Genomic DNA, 16,568 nt, shown 5'->3' on the forward strand with positions numbered 1-16,568 from the left:
TTTAAAAACAGCAGAGGGAAGACAAAATATACTGGCTGGAGGAGACTTAAATTTCTGTCTAGATCCAATACTGGATAAATCAACCAGAACAGTGACAAGGGCAAAAGCTGCAAAAACAACACTATCATTTAGGAAGGATTTAAAATTGATTGCTATCTGGAGGCAGCTTAACCCTGTAGAAAGAGACTACACATTCTACTCAAAAGTACATAATTATAATACAGGGATTGATGTGTTCTTAATGTTTGCCCAGTGAAAAAGTAGAGCAGTAAAAATGGAATATCTGGTGAGACTTCGATCAGATCATTCATCATAAACTTTAACTATTGCAATAATGGAAAAACAAGAACATGTATACAGATCGCATCTCAATGCCACTGTTTTGCAAAGGAAAGACTTTTGTGAGTTTATTAAGATACTATTTTGTGAAATTAATCTTTCATCTATTGATAATAGGTTTTTAATATGGGATATGCTTAAAGCTTATCTAGGAGGACAAATTATTTCCAATACAAAAATTTTTGAGAGAGTATGTTACAGAACTACATGGTATAGAGCAGTGGTTCTCAACTTTTTTCTTCCCACTCACATACCACTTTAAGTATTCCCTATGACACAGGTGTTCTGTGATTAGTAAGGGATTGCTTAAGGTGGTATGTGGGTGGAAAGAAAAAGTTTGAAAACCACTGTTTTAATCATACCTAATTGACTCTATGTGCAGTGTTATGGAATCCAGAAGACCCAAAAACCAGTAGCAATAGATGTGCGCTACAACACAGGGTTATTTAAACAAAAGTAGTTTTTAATTATATTTGAACAAGAAAGCAGAATTAACTTATTACTTAACCTACTTACTTAACCTACCTAATCTACTTAATCCCCTTTCTAATACTAAGCGCAGGTGTGTGCAATGTATATTTAAGATTATAAAAGTTCTTTGGATCACAGTCAAATCTCACTGGTTGTAGGCCATTCTTGTACTGTGCACAGAAGTTAGCATTAACAAAGTTTACCAGGCTTTGGTGTTTAACAGGCAAATGGTTACCACTCAGGAGGGTTCTTGCTGGTTTTAAGAGAGATTCCTTTTCCAGTACATCCACAACTGAATCCTTCTCAATCAATGAAACGTCCCTGACAGGGTTCTCCAGATGATCTTCTTTCTTTCAGGTCACCTTTCAGACTGCCAGTCTTCTCCTTTGACCAGGCAGCCTTCCAAAGTTTGTCAGCTTGTCCCTCTGGAACTGATTTCTGTGACTCTTTCTCTCTCTGTTTCACACCCTCCCTCTCTGAGAGCAAAACTCTTCTGTCTCTGCCTGCAAAGATCACATGCTCTCCCAGGCAAGCTGTATTCTGCAACTTTGTTGCTCTTGCAAAAAGCACTCTGCAAAAGTCCTGCAAATATTCTGTGTTTTAAAATGTGTGTGTGCAAGCTACTCTAGCAATTCCTCCCAAGCCACCTCTAAACATCCTGTCACAGCACGGTTTCATAACTCCAAAGGAAATGGCCCAATGACAATTTTTCTCAAACAAAATATTTCAGTAACAATTGGGTCTAAAGTAGTGATTCTCAAACTTACCTTCCAACTCACATACCACCTTAACCAATCCCTTACAAATTACAGAGCACCGATGGCATAGGGATTACTTGAAGTGGTATGCAAGTGGAAAGAAAAAGGTTGAGAACCACTGGACTAGAGAAAGATATTGAGAAATTGGAAAAAGAATACTAGAGAACAGGGTCACAAGAAAAATATAGATTGTTAGATAATAAAAAAAATTGAAATATAACACATTACAAACATACAGAACACAAAAAAATATATTAAAAACTCAACAAAAATATTCTGAATTAGGGGAACAGGTGTGCAAAGTCTTATCTTGGTAGTTAAAGGCAGAGGAGTCTTCTAGAATGATAAATGCAATAAAAACAAAGACCGCTATTATAACACATGATCAAAAAAAATACTGCTTTCAGACTGTAGTGGCCCGTGGCTGTTGCCACAGGCCGACACAGAAGATGCTGTTTGAAAACGGCAATCGAGTGGGCTGCACAAGGTGTCAGCAGCTTGTTCCCATAGGTGGTTGCAAAACGAGCTCCGCCAGCCAATCTCCGTCAACGGATCGCAAAAAGCTCAATCGGCGCCCATGGCAGCACAAACCACACCCATCGATGATGCAGCAGAAAATGGGCCAATCCAGCCAACCGTTGATGGCGGGTCATAAGCCTGAAGTGACACAGGTTACACCCGTTGGTCACATGGCAGCCAAGGTCTGCCTGACAAAATAAAAGAGAGCAGGCAGTTTATTAAACCAGTGTCGGGGGGGCGTGGCAAGATGGCGTAAGGATCAGACGTGCCTTCCAGTCCTCTCCTGACTCTATCTTATTGTTTTGTCTAGAAATGCCCGTTAAAATTCTTTAAAAGTTTAGATAATTTCAGTGCTGTTAATTTAACTTATGATGGTACAATTGGTGGAAAAGAGCAAAAAAAATTGACAACAGATCATCAAAAAACTACATTTTCCAAGAGTTCAAGTTTTGGAGCCTACCTGCAGGAAAGACACCGGGACTCAGCGTGAAATGGATTCCAGGAGAGAGGTACAGTGTTCGGATGTAGAGCTCTATGTTATATTGGTAGAGCCCCCTAACGAGGGCGCCAAACAGCCTTTAGAACAAAGAGTTACTCAAAGGCATTTGTCAGCTGTAGAGGTGGCGCTGCAAACTGCATCTCTTGAGATACAAGAACCTATACAACTTGATGTACTGGGAGAATTTAATACATTATGGACTGGGGAAAACCCCAGCCAGCGTCCTCCAGTTATTGCTGGAGAGGCTGTGGCTGGGGTTTCCACACGCAGTCATACTACAAGGAAGGCAACCAGAATGAAGGAAGGAATAGAAGATCCTTTGGAGAAGAAGCAGGAATCTGTTGAGCCAAAATCTCTTCCAATTAAAAAGATTTTTGTGAATTTTGAATCTAAATTATCTTATACAATGCAGGGATTATTCAAGATTATGACTGAACTTGGTACTAGGTTTAATACTTTGGTGAAAATACATTCTCAACAGATGGCTGAGTTTGAAGCTTTTAAGCTTGAAGTGAGAGATAAATTTAATTCATGTGAAGAAGATATAGATGAAATACGGGATCAAGTTTTTGATGTGACCAAAATGGTCGAAGACTTACAAACTCAAAATAAAAATTTGGTGAATAAGATTGATTATTTGGAAAACCAATCCAGACGGAACAATATAAAGATTATTGGTTTGCCGGAAGGTATGGAGGGACCAGACCCAAGAAAAATTTTTACTGAATGGATTCCGCAGGTGCTGGGACAAGAACATTTCCCGGAAGGTATAATACTGGAACGTGCTCACAGAGCCTTGCGTAGAAGACCTATTTCAGGTCAAAGTCCAAGACCTCTTTTGGTTCGTTGCTTGAATTATTACGACAGAGAAATAATTTTACGAGTGGCTATTAGAAATGCACAACAGAGAAAATCACCCTTGATGATTCAAAATAATCGAGTTTTCTTCTATGCGGATTTGAGTCAAGAAGTTATGTTCCAACGACAGGAATTCAATCCTGCTAAAGAGTTGTTGTGGAAGAAAGGTTATAAGGCAACCTTTAGATATCCAGCTGTTTTGAAGGTTTTTCAAGATGGTTGCCAACCAAAGTTCTTTGATTCTCCAAAGGAAGCTATAGCATTTGCTCAAGAGCTGCCAATTACTCAGTTTCAACAGAGACATAGTCTGCCGCGATCTCTAAGGAGACAAGAAATGGAAGAAAATAGCCGTGCTCCAAGAAGGAATGGTTGTAATGGTGACTCGGCAGTTGGAGCTGATTAAAAGAAGAGTTGTCCTTTTTTTTTCTAATGTTTTTTTTTTAAAAAAGAAGGGATATTAAATAATGATGATGTTAGTTTAAGATGAAATGAGAGTTGGGGGAGAGAACTGGATAGGCACTATTTACTGAAAGTTACCTGCTACGTGTGAGTTATCTCACACCCATTTTTTTTTGGGAGTTACCGGATTGCGCGGTTTAGACAGGAGGGGGTATTTTTAACCCCCTACCCGTTTTTTTCCTTTTTTTTTGTATTATTAGATTAAAGATTGAAGGGGGTTTTTTTTGTTTAAATTATAAAAAAAAAGCATAAGAAAGTATTTGATTGTTTAAAAAACTAAAAATTGATGTGGTTTTTTTTGTAAAATTTATTCAGTAGATAAGGAATATCGGAAATTTAAATGTGAATGGGATGGATAAGTTTTTTTTCATATATTTTTTCTTTAACTTTAAGGTGAAAGGAGTGGTAATTTTGGTGTATATTATTTTGTTATTTTAGTTATAGAATGAAGGGAATAATGGTGAAAGTTATAAATTGAATTGTACAATTCTTAATGAGGCTTGAATTTTGTTTGTGGTTTATACTCCAATTGTTGAAGATATAGATTTCATTGTAGATGTGTTTTTATTATTGGGATATCTGAATTTTAACGTAATGATTGGGGATATTTAAATGTGGTATTGGAGCTTTTATTGGATAACTATTCAAGAGTAAAAGGGAAAAATGGTGGAAGAGTACTAAAATTGAATTGTACAATGCTTAATGAGGTTTGAATTTTGAATTTTGTTTTAAGATGGTGGTTTATGTGACTAATATGATGATAGATGTGAAGTTAGTTGATATTTGGTGAAGGTTTATCTCTATAGAGAAAGTTTTTTTTTCATCTTTTTTTCATGCTACAATTTTTTTTAAGAATTGATTATTGTTTAAGAACTTTTGATAGATAATGTTACTAACTTTACTAATTTTTTATATTAAGTTTGAGTTAAATATATGTTTCATCTTAACTCCGTTTGTTAAATATATGCATTTAAGTTTGATTTAAATATGTTTTTTAAGTCTGATATCTTAGTATTAATTACTTTTCTTTTTGTTAGTATTTTAATCGGTTATGTTTTTGTTTTTTTTTGTAAGTGGGTTTTTTTTCTCACATATATTATTAACTTTATTAATTCTTCACTCTTTATTTTGGGGGGAAAGGGGAGGTTGGACTAATTTGAGTTGGGTTATTAATATGTAATAATTATTGGGGAGGGTATAGTTTATTTATATAACTGATATTGTATTGTAATTTTATTATTTTATTCTTAATTTTTTTAAATGTAATCCTATATGTTATTCATGTTATAAAATCTTAAATAAAGTTTAAAAAAAAAACCCAGTGTCAACTGTTCCCCTAATGTGTGTGTCTCATTTCCGAGCTAGAACCTTGAGACACACCACAGTGGTGACCTCAACTGGTCTAAAGAGTTTTTGGACCCAATGCTGGATATTGAAATGAAAGACCAACCTTCAATCAATGCGATCTCCCTGAAGCTGCTGAGCTTCTAAACGTCGCAGCCACGAGTGTGATTCCAGTAAGCCGAGGCACAGTTTGCCATTCGCTGGATCTCCGCTGACAACACGTGCTACTACCACATAGTAAGCGTGCTTGACCACTGTGGCCTGGATCACCAACTTTCTTTAGCAGCGCCCCAGAGCAAAGGACATATGCGGCCATCAAGGAGCTACTAACCCACACATTCGGGCTATCAAGGTACAAGCATGGCTCAACTGTTGCATATGGATGGTTTGGGAGACAGGACCCCTTCCGCCTTCATGAGCGACATGTCCGCTCTCAACAATTGCCACACCTCTTGCCTGCTGTTTCAGCAGATCTCTCTGGAGCAGCTGCCTGAAGACATCCGGCTGCTCATCACAGAAGAAGATTTTGACGACCCCAGAAAAGTTGCTGCCCGAGCAGACGTGCTATGGGCGGTGATGAGAGATGCCTGTGCTAAGCTGGAACAGACGATGATGCCTCGACATCAGTGACCAGCCAGGAAGCCTGCCGACCGACCGACCGACCGACCACTCGAGCGATGGACCCCACCAGTGAGCTGTACTATTTTTATCATTAACGCTGGGGTTCAGAGGCCCGTCAATGCCATTCCCCCTGCCAATTCCTGGGAATTCATGAATCAAATGACATTTATAATTTTTGAGTCCTCTGACATTTTCCAATGTTGGTGCCCTTCACAGTGAAGAGTAATGCAAAGTGTCTATTCAGTTCACCCACCATTTCTTTGTTCCCTATTACCTAATCTCCACTCTTGCTTCTCCTTCACTCTTTATATGTATAAAAAACAAACTCTTGATGTTCTCTTTTATATTATTGGCTAGTTTATTTAATCTTTTCTCCCTTTTTTGCTTTATTATTTGTTTTTGGTTGGTTTTTAATTTACCCAATTCTCTGGCTTCTCATCAAATTTCTAACACTTTCTGCCCTCTCCTTTGCTTTTATGCAATCTTTGACTTCCCTTGTTAGTCACTGGTATCTTTGACTTCCCTTTTTAGTCACAAACCTGAAACGCTGGTTATGTATTTTTACTGTTGCTATATAAAGAACACTGTTTGATCTGCTGAGTTTCTCCAGCGTTGTGTTTTTACCTCAACCATGGTGTCTACAGATTTTTGTGTTTTACTTCTGTAATAATGACATGTCCAATTTTAGCTTTTCCCTCCCCCTCTTAAACTGTGATCACTGCCTCCTGAGGGTTCCTTTACCTTAAAATCTCTAATTAAATCAGGTTCATTGCACAGCACTAAATCCAGATTTGCTTTGCCTGAGTGGGCTCGATCACAAGCAGCTCTAAAAAGCCGTCTTGTAGCCATTTGACAAGTTCATTCTCTTGGAATCCAGTGCCAACCTGATTTTCTCAGTCTATCTGCATATTGACGACCCCATGACCACCTGTAACATTGGCTTTCTTACATGATTCGACAAACTCATGTTGTAATTTGTACCCTGTATCCTGAAAACCATTCAGAGGCTTGTATACAATTTCTATCAAAAGTCCAATCAGAATCTCACTTTGAAATATGCATCAGTTGACAACACTAAGTATTTTGTATTAACAGTCAATGGTCATTTAACTCTGAAGGTTTGCAGATTAATTGTGACATGACATTGTGAAATAACAGCATAGTAGCTCCAGCTGAGACTTAGGAAGTCAATGTCATTGTTTACAATTTTAGTCATGATCAGTTGGTCTCTAAAATTCATTTATCAAAATGATTTAAGAATGTTTAATTGCTTTAGTGACTTTTGAAGAACAAAATTTTATGGGGCTTTTAAATTCAGATTTTCAAGAAGGTATGTTTCACATGAGTCTGGACCTTTATTTCAAACTTATTTGGATCGGACTACACAGAAAAGACATTTGGATCTAAATCTAAATTGCTGCTTATGGTATATATGTCTCTTTCATCCCTAATCATATGCATCTTTTTATTCTTTTCTATGCTATGCACTTCTCAGAAGTGCTTTTACACAGTAAAACAAAATATAGGGCAAGAACTCTGGATTAGAATTGTACCTCTAAGCAAAATTGTAAAAAGCAGCTTACATCGATGACAGACATATGTGTGAAATGTTTTAGCCAATGCACTCTATAGTCAGAAAACATAGGGGCACTAGGTTTAAGATCTAGCTTCCACTATACTGCATTGAATAACCTTAGCTAGGGAATGCTTTGCGAATAGGAGTGGAAATGGCCAGCAAGACCTTCTTTCTCTGTCCACGTCATAATCAGGTGTGGGGGCCATTCTGTAGAAACTAACACATCCCCAGGACAACAAGAAGCACTTGTCCCAAATGAAACTTCTTACCAAGGATAAGTATAGAGCCAAAATACAAAACAACTGTCCCAGTTGTGTTTCTCACAACAACCACCACTTGAAAAAGCCCAAAGTCAGCCAGCTCCAAACAGAGAAGCAATACTGAACTGTAGGGGGGGGGAGGATCAGAGGTGGAGAGGCCAAGTTCTTGGAAGTCACCATCTTGGAGGACAAAACATATAAATAGCATCGTGAAGAAAGCACAACAGTGCCTCCATTTCTTCAGGAGTTTGCGGAGGTTTGGTATTTCATTGGAGACCCTGGTAAATTTCTATAGATGCGTAGATCAGCTGCATCATGGTCTGATATGTTGACACCAATGCCCCCCAAATGAAAAACCCTGCAAAACATAGTGGGCACAGCCCTGGGCATCTTGGTAAAACCCTCCCCACCATCGAGAAAATGTCAGAGAGCATCAGCTATCATCAAGGATCCACACCAACCATCCCCCGCTCTGTTCTCACTGCTACCATCAGGAAACAGGTATAGGTGCCATATGACTCACACCATCAGGTTCAGGAACTGATGCTACCCCTCCATCATCAGATTTCTCAAGAACAAACTCAATCAGGGATTTATTTAAAGACTCTTACATTTGCACTTTATTCATTTTTTTCTCTGTAATATAGTCAGTTTATTTACATTTCTTTATTTGTTTGTATGCATTCGCCGAGTCAGTGTTTTTTGCACTTCCAATAAGTGGTAATTCTGCTGTGTCCACAGGAAAAAGAATCTCAGGGTTCTATATGATGTCATGTATGTACTCTGACAATAAATCCGAATCTGAATCAGGTTCCTGTCTGCCATAGGGCCCAATGAGCTCTGCAGATGAGACCAAGAAGTGCAAGCTCTTTTCTTCCTCAAATAATCAACCTTGGTCAACCGGTACGGACTCGAAAGGCCGACATGGCCTGTTTCCGTGCCGTAAATGGTTATACGGTTATGGTATGGTTAAAACCAATGAATTCATCTGTGGATAATTATTATTAATTATCCCTCAGCCAAGTAATTTTGGACTGTTCTCAACTATCCAAGCCTGAACCACATATTCCAAGGATTTAAAATTACATCAAGTCACTTCAGTTAAAAAAAAACTCAAACACAGACTACTAACCTAATGCATCCAAATATTTTATGATATATATAACCAAGAGGATTCTAAAGGCTCAGCAGCTTTATTATTGATACATGGTTTAGAAATGATGTGCAGTTCCTACTCTTCAGATGTTTACACATTTAACTTAAAAGTTAACAAACTGAATGGAAAATACTTTCAAAAATGTAGAAACAAATCCAACTCTCAAAATGAATGATTTTACAAAAAAGGGGCAATAAAGATTTTTTTTTTAAATTCATGTATTTGGTACACTTAAGCCTCTTGAGAATTGAACTAAGCTTAAGCAGATTCATTAATTTAATAAAATTCATTTCTATAAGTTGAATAATGCAGGTAGTGAAAACAAAGATCAACGTACATTTAACAAAAATAGCTACCATTTTCATAAGAGCACTTTATTAAACTTACAGGATGTAATGCTTCCTCTTGCCGTCGAGCTTGACTCTGTCGATTTATGAAAGACCGTGTTAAAAGTTTGTAGTGGTTTAACAGGCAAACGATAACAACCACCATCACGGTCAGTACTGCAACAATTATGATTATCTTGACAAATTCTTGTTCAGCTGAAAGGACAAAAAAAATTCGCTTAAAATGTCAGTTTAGAGGCAAACAAAACTGTCAATGTTTCTAATTAGCAACTGTCCCAAATATTTTCTGTACTGATCACATATTGAGGTAATGTTTTTAAAAACTCCAATTCATAGCTAGTTTTGAAACATTTAAATAGAAACAAATTTAGGTTTTTCTTCTGTAAACCTGAACATTCATAATGTATTAAGATTTTTAAAAATGTGTTACAACTTTTCATCTATTCTCTAACTTTTTGAGAGATGAAATGTCAAATCAAGGCTCAATTTTCTCTTTAAGGTAAATACAAAGAGTTTCCATTTTCTCTCAGCACTCTGGTCAACAAATCAACATTACTCAAGGCATATCCTTCATTATCACATTGCCAGCAGCAAGTTGTGCCCAATACAGTGGTTAAATTGAAAGTGCAGGATATATAATTTGCCATAAAGTGCTCTGGGGTATCCCCAGATTTTGAAAGATGCAAGTCTTTGTTGTTCTTTTTACCTTTTCCCCAAATCCAGTCATTTGACTGCACAACCTTCACTGCGGTGGTATTTAGTTTATAAGTCTGCATGATAAAAAATGTGTAATATTATGATGTAGATCCAGCTGGACTTGAACATGTTCCTTAATTTCAAGTAAAGCAGACCTCAGAGAGCGGAAGTAAAAAGCTTAAAACTGTTGACACAATACATAGATCACAAGTACGCAGGTGCTAGACTGCAGACAGCAGCTGAATAAGTATGAATCAACCAAAATCAGTGGTAGAAAATATATAATGTCGCAGGATGTTTCACGTGGAAACATAACAATTCTCTTGGCCTTGCCTCTTTTGCTTGACAAAAGCTTTCTTGCCAATTGTTTACTGAAGTTAAATAAACAGGAAAAGAACTAGACATTTCAATCTGAATCCTTCAGCCAGCTCACAAGGGAAACTGGAACAAACAGTTTAATATGGTTTGCCAGGTCCATTAAGAGGATGGGACAACACCCAACAGATTGAGGAAGGATTTTTGCTTCTTGACTTTACTACTCTAACTTTAAAAATATCAGCTTGTGTTAAGCATTATCTTCACATATATTTCTGACCATTTATACTGTAACAGGATCCTTTTGTTTGGAATTGACTTACGCACGCACCTACCGCAATACTCTGCATTTGGACCTCGACATATTTTAAAGTAAAACTTTCCTTGACATGTCACACAATTTCCAGTGCTTAATGAAGAGATGTTTAGTTCTCAAAAGTCACATTTAAAACTGCAGGACAGTCACACTAGGGAATATCAGCATTTCCTCTTTAATCAACAAAGCCTTACACTCTGAACGGCGCTATATGTTCACCATCTTTCCTGAATGTGAAATTTCTATTGGTGTCTGTGAGCAGTCACTGAAATCCTTTCATTTCCAGTTGGGCATGGTATGCCACACCAAACAGAACAAAAATCAGGCAAATGTATGCAGTCTATTTTGGGGAAAAATGTTTCTTCTTCTTTGGCTTGGCTTCGCGGACGAAGATTTATGGAGGGGGTAAAAAGTCCACGTCAGCTGCAGGCTCGTTTGTGGCTGACAAGTCCAATGCGGGACAGGCAGACACGATTGCAGAGGTTGCAGGGGAAAATTGGTTGGTTGGGGTTGGGTGTTGGGTTTTTCCTCCTTTGCCTTTTGTCAGTGAGGTGGGCTCTGCAGTCTTCTTCAAAGGAGGTTGCTGCCCGCCAAACTGTGAGGCGCCAAGATGCATGGTTTGAGGCGTTATCAGCCCACTGGCGGTGGTCAATGTGGCAGGCACCAAGAGATTTCTTTAGGCAGTCCTTGTACCTTTTCTTTGGTGCACCTCTGTCACGGTGGCCAGTGGAGAGCTCGCCATATAACAGGATCTTGGGAAGGCGATGGTCCTCCATTCTGGAGACGTGACCCATCCAGCGCAGCTGGATCTTCAGCAGCGTGGACTCGATGCTGTCGACCTCTGCCATCTCGAGTACTTCGACGTTAGGGATGTAAGCGCTCCAATGGATGTTGAGGATGCAGCGGAGACAACGCTGGTGGAAGCGTTCTAGGAGCCGTAGGTGGTGCCGGTAGAGGACCCATGATTCGGAGCCGAACAGGAGTGTGGGTATGACAACGGCTCTGTATACGCTTAATACCTATGTTTAATGTTTAATACTTTATAATGTTTAATACCTATATAAAAGCATATACATCTTGGACACCTAACATTTTCATGTATTTTTTCAATAAAGTACTTAAAAACTAATTAACTGCATATTAACTATTAATTGAAATAAGACATTTCTGAATATGAAATATTATTATTGTATGCATTAGCAATTTCATCCTTTATTTTTCTAGTATAGATTCAACAGAGCCAAAGAAGATACAATGACAAATTGCTATGGTTTTGACCCTAAACTCTTAAATGTTGCTTCAGCAATAATGATGTCTATTGTCACCAGTCTTGTAGTTATTACCTTGGCTTTGTGTCTCACTTACTTATTTTTCATAGGTACTTGTCATTCATTTTACCCAGTTCTTCAGTCAGATATTACAAGTTCAGTCAGATATTTTATGCCTAATTTTTGAAACTGCGTGGTATTTAATTGCATCCAATACGATCTAGCAAGTCAATCTTTCTTATAATTATTGGGTGAAATGAAACAATACATTTTATGGGTTTGTATCATAAAATCTTGGTGGAAACTCATGCAGATATAGTGAGAACATGCAAGTTCCGCACACAAAGCACCCCAGGTCAGGATTGAACCTGAGTCTCTGTCCCTGAGGCAACAGCTTGACTGACTGCCCCATAGTGCCATTCATTGTTTTCCTGTTTGTAATGGGTGGGGTTTGAGTCAAATAATAGCTTATTATGTCCTTGGCTCTTGTTCCATCTGGTCATGTTTGGGCTGGGTTTTAATTTTATACCCAAGCAGCTCTCAAATTTAGGACAAAAATAATAGATGGCATTTAATTTACCAACTTAATTATCTTTCCTTATCTCTCAGAATGCATCATCTGCAGCTTGCAACAGAGCAACTTGCCAAGATTTCTTCAACCTCTCCAATTAAAATAGCAACCTTTCCAATCAAGACAATGAGGCTGAGGGTGAGCTTTTTGAAGAAACAAAATCATGAGGGGTGAGGATAAAGTGACTCTTTTTTAATGGATTCAGGACAGATTAAGAATTCCTGGATTTCAATCCAGCAATTTAAAGTAGACACATGACTATTTGAGAAGAAGCATGTGCAACTTGAAGAGAAAATTTCAAATAGCATGCTTTAAATCCATTTTCTACTTTTATCCCTGCAGCAGATCATGATTCTTAACAGTGTGGAGGAACAAAAAGATCTTGGGATCCAGGTGCATGGTTGCCCTGCATTTTGATAGGGTGGCTAAGAAGGCATATGGTGGAGGATTGAGTTCAAGAGCCATGAGATAATGAGGGCTTTGTAAAACTCGCGTTAGATCACACTTGGAGTATTCCGTTCAGTTCTGGTCACCTCATTACAGGAAACATGTGGATGCTTTGGAGAGGGTGTAGAGAAGATTTACCAGGATGTTGCTCGGATTGGAGAACATGTCATATGAAGCAAAGTTGACAGACCTAGGGGTTTTCTCTTTGTAGCAACAAAGGATGAGAGATGACAATAAAAGGATGCAAGATTATGAGGGTCTAGAATAGGTTGAACAGCCAGCACCACATTGGTTTAAGTTGCGTGGAGGAAAGTATAGGAGAAATGTCAGAGGTAAGCTTTTTTTACCCAGAGAGTGGTGGGTGCCTGCAATGCATTGGCAGGAATGGTGGTAGAGGCTGATAAAACAGGGATATTCAAAAGATTTTTAGATAGATATATGGATGTAAGAAAAGTATAGAGTTATGGGTGCAAGGTAGAAAAGAACTAGATTGCTTTGGTGTAGTTTTATATTGGTTGGCACAACATAGTGGGCCAAAGGGCCTGTACTGTACTGTAATGCTCTATGTTCTATGTTGAAGAAAATGATTTTAGAACTAGAGGGCAGAAGGTTTTTGGTGAAGGGGAGAGAGTTACCCTGAGGGGCAACTTTTTCATTCAGAGGATGGTCTTCCAGAGGAAACTGTAGAAACAGGCATATACTGAACATGCAAAACACATTTGGACAGATATATAGTTAGGAAGGGTTTGGAAGGATATAGACCAAACACAGGCAAGTGGGACTAACCTAGAATGTCAACTTGGTCAGTATGGTGGTAGACACACAGAGGGGGCAACCTCTGTACCTGCAGGAGTGTAAAGGGACAGGACAACACCTGGCTGGCTGTCCATCAGTCGGCCTGAATGGATCAAGCCCCACCCAGTCGTGTGTCAATCACCCTCCGGGATATAAGCCTGCGCCGGCCAGCCTCCCAAGGCCTCACTCAGAGTTACTGCAGCTACAGCCAGACTGGCTCTGTGGAAGTCTTTGTGGATTAAAGCCTGTTGTACAGTCTTTACCTTGTGTGTGTCTGATTCTGGTTTAAAATTGTCCCGGAGGGGGGAGGGGGCAGTAACAAGGAATCGCACCAACTATGTACATACAATATTTACAGGTTGAGACAATTCAGCGGCTGCCAGGGTCTCTGTGACCATCGTAGGACTGGCTCCTGGTCACTGGTCAGAGGGGAAGTTGGGGGGCTGGCGGCAGGGGTGTGTGTGGGTGGTGTGGTGCCGCGCGGAGGGGTGGCCAGGGGGGCCGGGGTCAACATTTGCGAGTCGTATTGGATTGGTCGGGGGGGTGGGTTTGTCTCCTAAGACTGAAGTGGGCCCCTGGTGGTCAAGGTGGCCCTGTGTGCCCCATAGCTGCCTGGGGGTGGGGATGTATGCCCGGTCAGCATTGTCCTGGGTTGGAGGGTGGCGTGGTATGGTGGGTGCTCCTGCTGGTGCCAGGTCCCTGGTTGAGATGGTGTCCTCCCTGCCACTGCCAAACCTAACATAAGCATAGTTGCGGTTTGCATAAAGGAGGAAAATCTGCTCTACTAGGGCTTCGGCCTTGTGTGTCCGTACACACAGAAGCACCGGTCCCAGGGACGTGAGCCATGCTGGGAATGACATTCCAGTCGCCGACCTCCTGGGGAATGAGAACAGGCGTTTGTGAGGGGTCTCGTTGGTAGCCATGCACAGCAGTGACCGATGGCATGGAGTGCCTCGGGCAAGGCGTCCTGCCAGTATTCAACGGCCCACCCTTTTGACCTGAGAGCCAGGAGGACTGACTTCCAGACCACCCCATTCTCTCATTCCACTTGCCCGTTGCCTCTCAGGTTATAGCTTGTCGTGTGACTGGTCATGATGGCCCTTGCTGTCAGGTACTGGCGCAGCTCATCGCTCAAGAAACTAGACCCCCAGTTGCTGTGGATGAAGGCAGGGTAGCCAAACATGGTGAAAATCTGTCCCAAGACCCTGATGACGGTGGCCGTGGAGGTGTCCGGACAAGGGATGTCGAAAGGGATGTATGAGTACTCGTCTACTACCGTGAGGAAGTAGATGTTTCGGTTCATGGAAGGTAGGGGCCCTTTGAAGTCCATGCCGAGACGCTCGAAAGGCTGAGTAGCCTTTACAACGTGGGCCTGGGGGGGGGGTCAGAAGAAGCAGGGTTTACACTCCGCACAGACCTGACAGGCCTTAGTCATGTCCCTGACATCTCTGATGGTGTACGGCAGATTTTGGGACTTAACGAAATGGTACAACCGGGTGATGCCCGGATGGCAGAGTGACTCACGCAATGCCTGCAACCTGTCGTCATACATAGACGTGCAGGTGCGAGAGAGGGCATCAGGGGAGTCATTAAACTTCCCGAGGCAGTACTGGATGTCATAGCTGTAGGTTGCCAGCTCGACTCTCCAGCACAGGATCTTGTAGTTCTTGATCTTGCTCTTGTGGGTAGTGTTAAACATGAACATCACGACCCACTGGTCTGTGAGGAGTGTGAATCTCCTGCCGGCCAGGTAGTGGCGCCAGTGGCGGACCACTTCCTCAATTGCCAGGGCCTCCTTTTCTTTTTTTTTTATTTTTTATTTTTCACACCATAAATCACATTAGCCATGATATACACTATTTCTTTTTCACACATATACAGTGACTTTTTCTCCCCCCCCCTCCTCCAAAGCCACCCCCCCACTCCCCCTCTCATCCATTTTAGGTATACAATCTAGGTTGCATTAAGCCAGTCAGACAATGTTGTCATTCAACAAAAATACACCAGAAATTCTACTGAGTCCATTCTTTTCTTTCCTTCTCCTTCCATCAACTTAGGTAATGTTTGTCCCCGGTAGGTTTTCGCTATTGTATTTAATGTAAGGCTCCTATACTTGTTCGAATATTTCAATATTATTTCTTAACCTATATGTTATTTTTTCTAATGGAATACATTTATTCATTTAAATTTAGTAGTTTCTTCCTTTTAATTTGGTTATGTATTCCATTAATATTTAAAGTCATATAGTTCAGCGTAGCCCTTTTATATTTTGTTTATCTTCTCTTTCCGTTTTTCCATCATTACCTTTCCTCCTTTTCCATTTCTGTTTTCTTATTTTCAACTCTTTATAAGACAACATTCCTACAACATCCAACATTTTCCTTATTCTCCTATCTCTATCTTATTTATCCCCAATCTCCCCTTCCCCTCCTGAGTTGTCCTTTATCCCTTGTTGGACAACCACATCTCCCCTCTCCATTTGGATTTGCGAATCCACTCGCAAGCGTCAACTGATTTTGCAGTGACCGCTATTTCCCCTCACCCCGCCCCCCCCAGAAAAGATTTCACTTTTCATATGTCACAAAGGTCACTCTTTTAATTCCCTCCTTATTCTCTCTATTCCATTACCTTCCCTTATTAATTCTTGTCTATACTATCTATATTTTCCTCTAAGTACAGATACATTCACGTATGCACATTGTCTCTATTCACTCTTATACCTCTTTACCCGCATACATATCAATCGTGATCATTTTTACTCTCATTACCCGTCTTCATCCCTCAGTCTATTTTTGTCTTTACCCACATACATATCAATCGTGATCATTTTAACTCTCATTACCCGTCTTCCTCCCTCAGTCTATTTTTGTAATTGTTCTGCAAATTTTCGTGCTTCTTCTGGATCCGAGAATAGTCTGTTTTGTTGTCCTGGAATAAATATTTTCAATACCGC

The 16,568-nt window shown here is 40.0% G+C and overlaps 1 protein-coding gene across 10 annotated transcripts in view; it reads right to left on the minus strand.

The window, feature by feature from the left end:
• ldlrad4a (low density lipoprotein receptor class A domain containing 4a) overlaps positions 1–16,568 on the minus strand; it is a 339,264-nt gene that overhangs the window by 67,548 nt on the left and 255,148 nt on the right. For 9 of the 10 annotated variants that reach the window (XM_069922456.1, XM_069922463.1, XM_069922462.1 and 6 more), the window contains one exon: positions 9,248–9,402. In XM_069922456.1, coding sequence (XP_069778557.1) covers positions 9,248–9,402 — 155 coding nt within the window. Of the gene's footprint in view, positions 1–9,247; positions 9,403–9,913; positions 10,033–16,568 lie in introns of those variants that run through there. The other variant, XM_069922459.1, reaches the window with a different exon arrangement.

Source organism: Narcine bancroftii, chromosome 2 (assembly GCF_036971445.1).
Source record: "Narcine bancroftii isolate sNarBan1 chromosome 2, sNarBan1.hap1, whole genome shotgun sequence".
NCBI classification, from domain to species: domain Eukaryota; kingdom Metazoa; phylum Chordata; class Chondrichthyes; order Torpediniformes; family Narcinidae; genus Narcine; species Narcine bancroftii.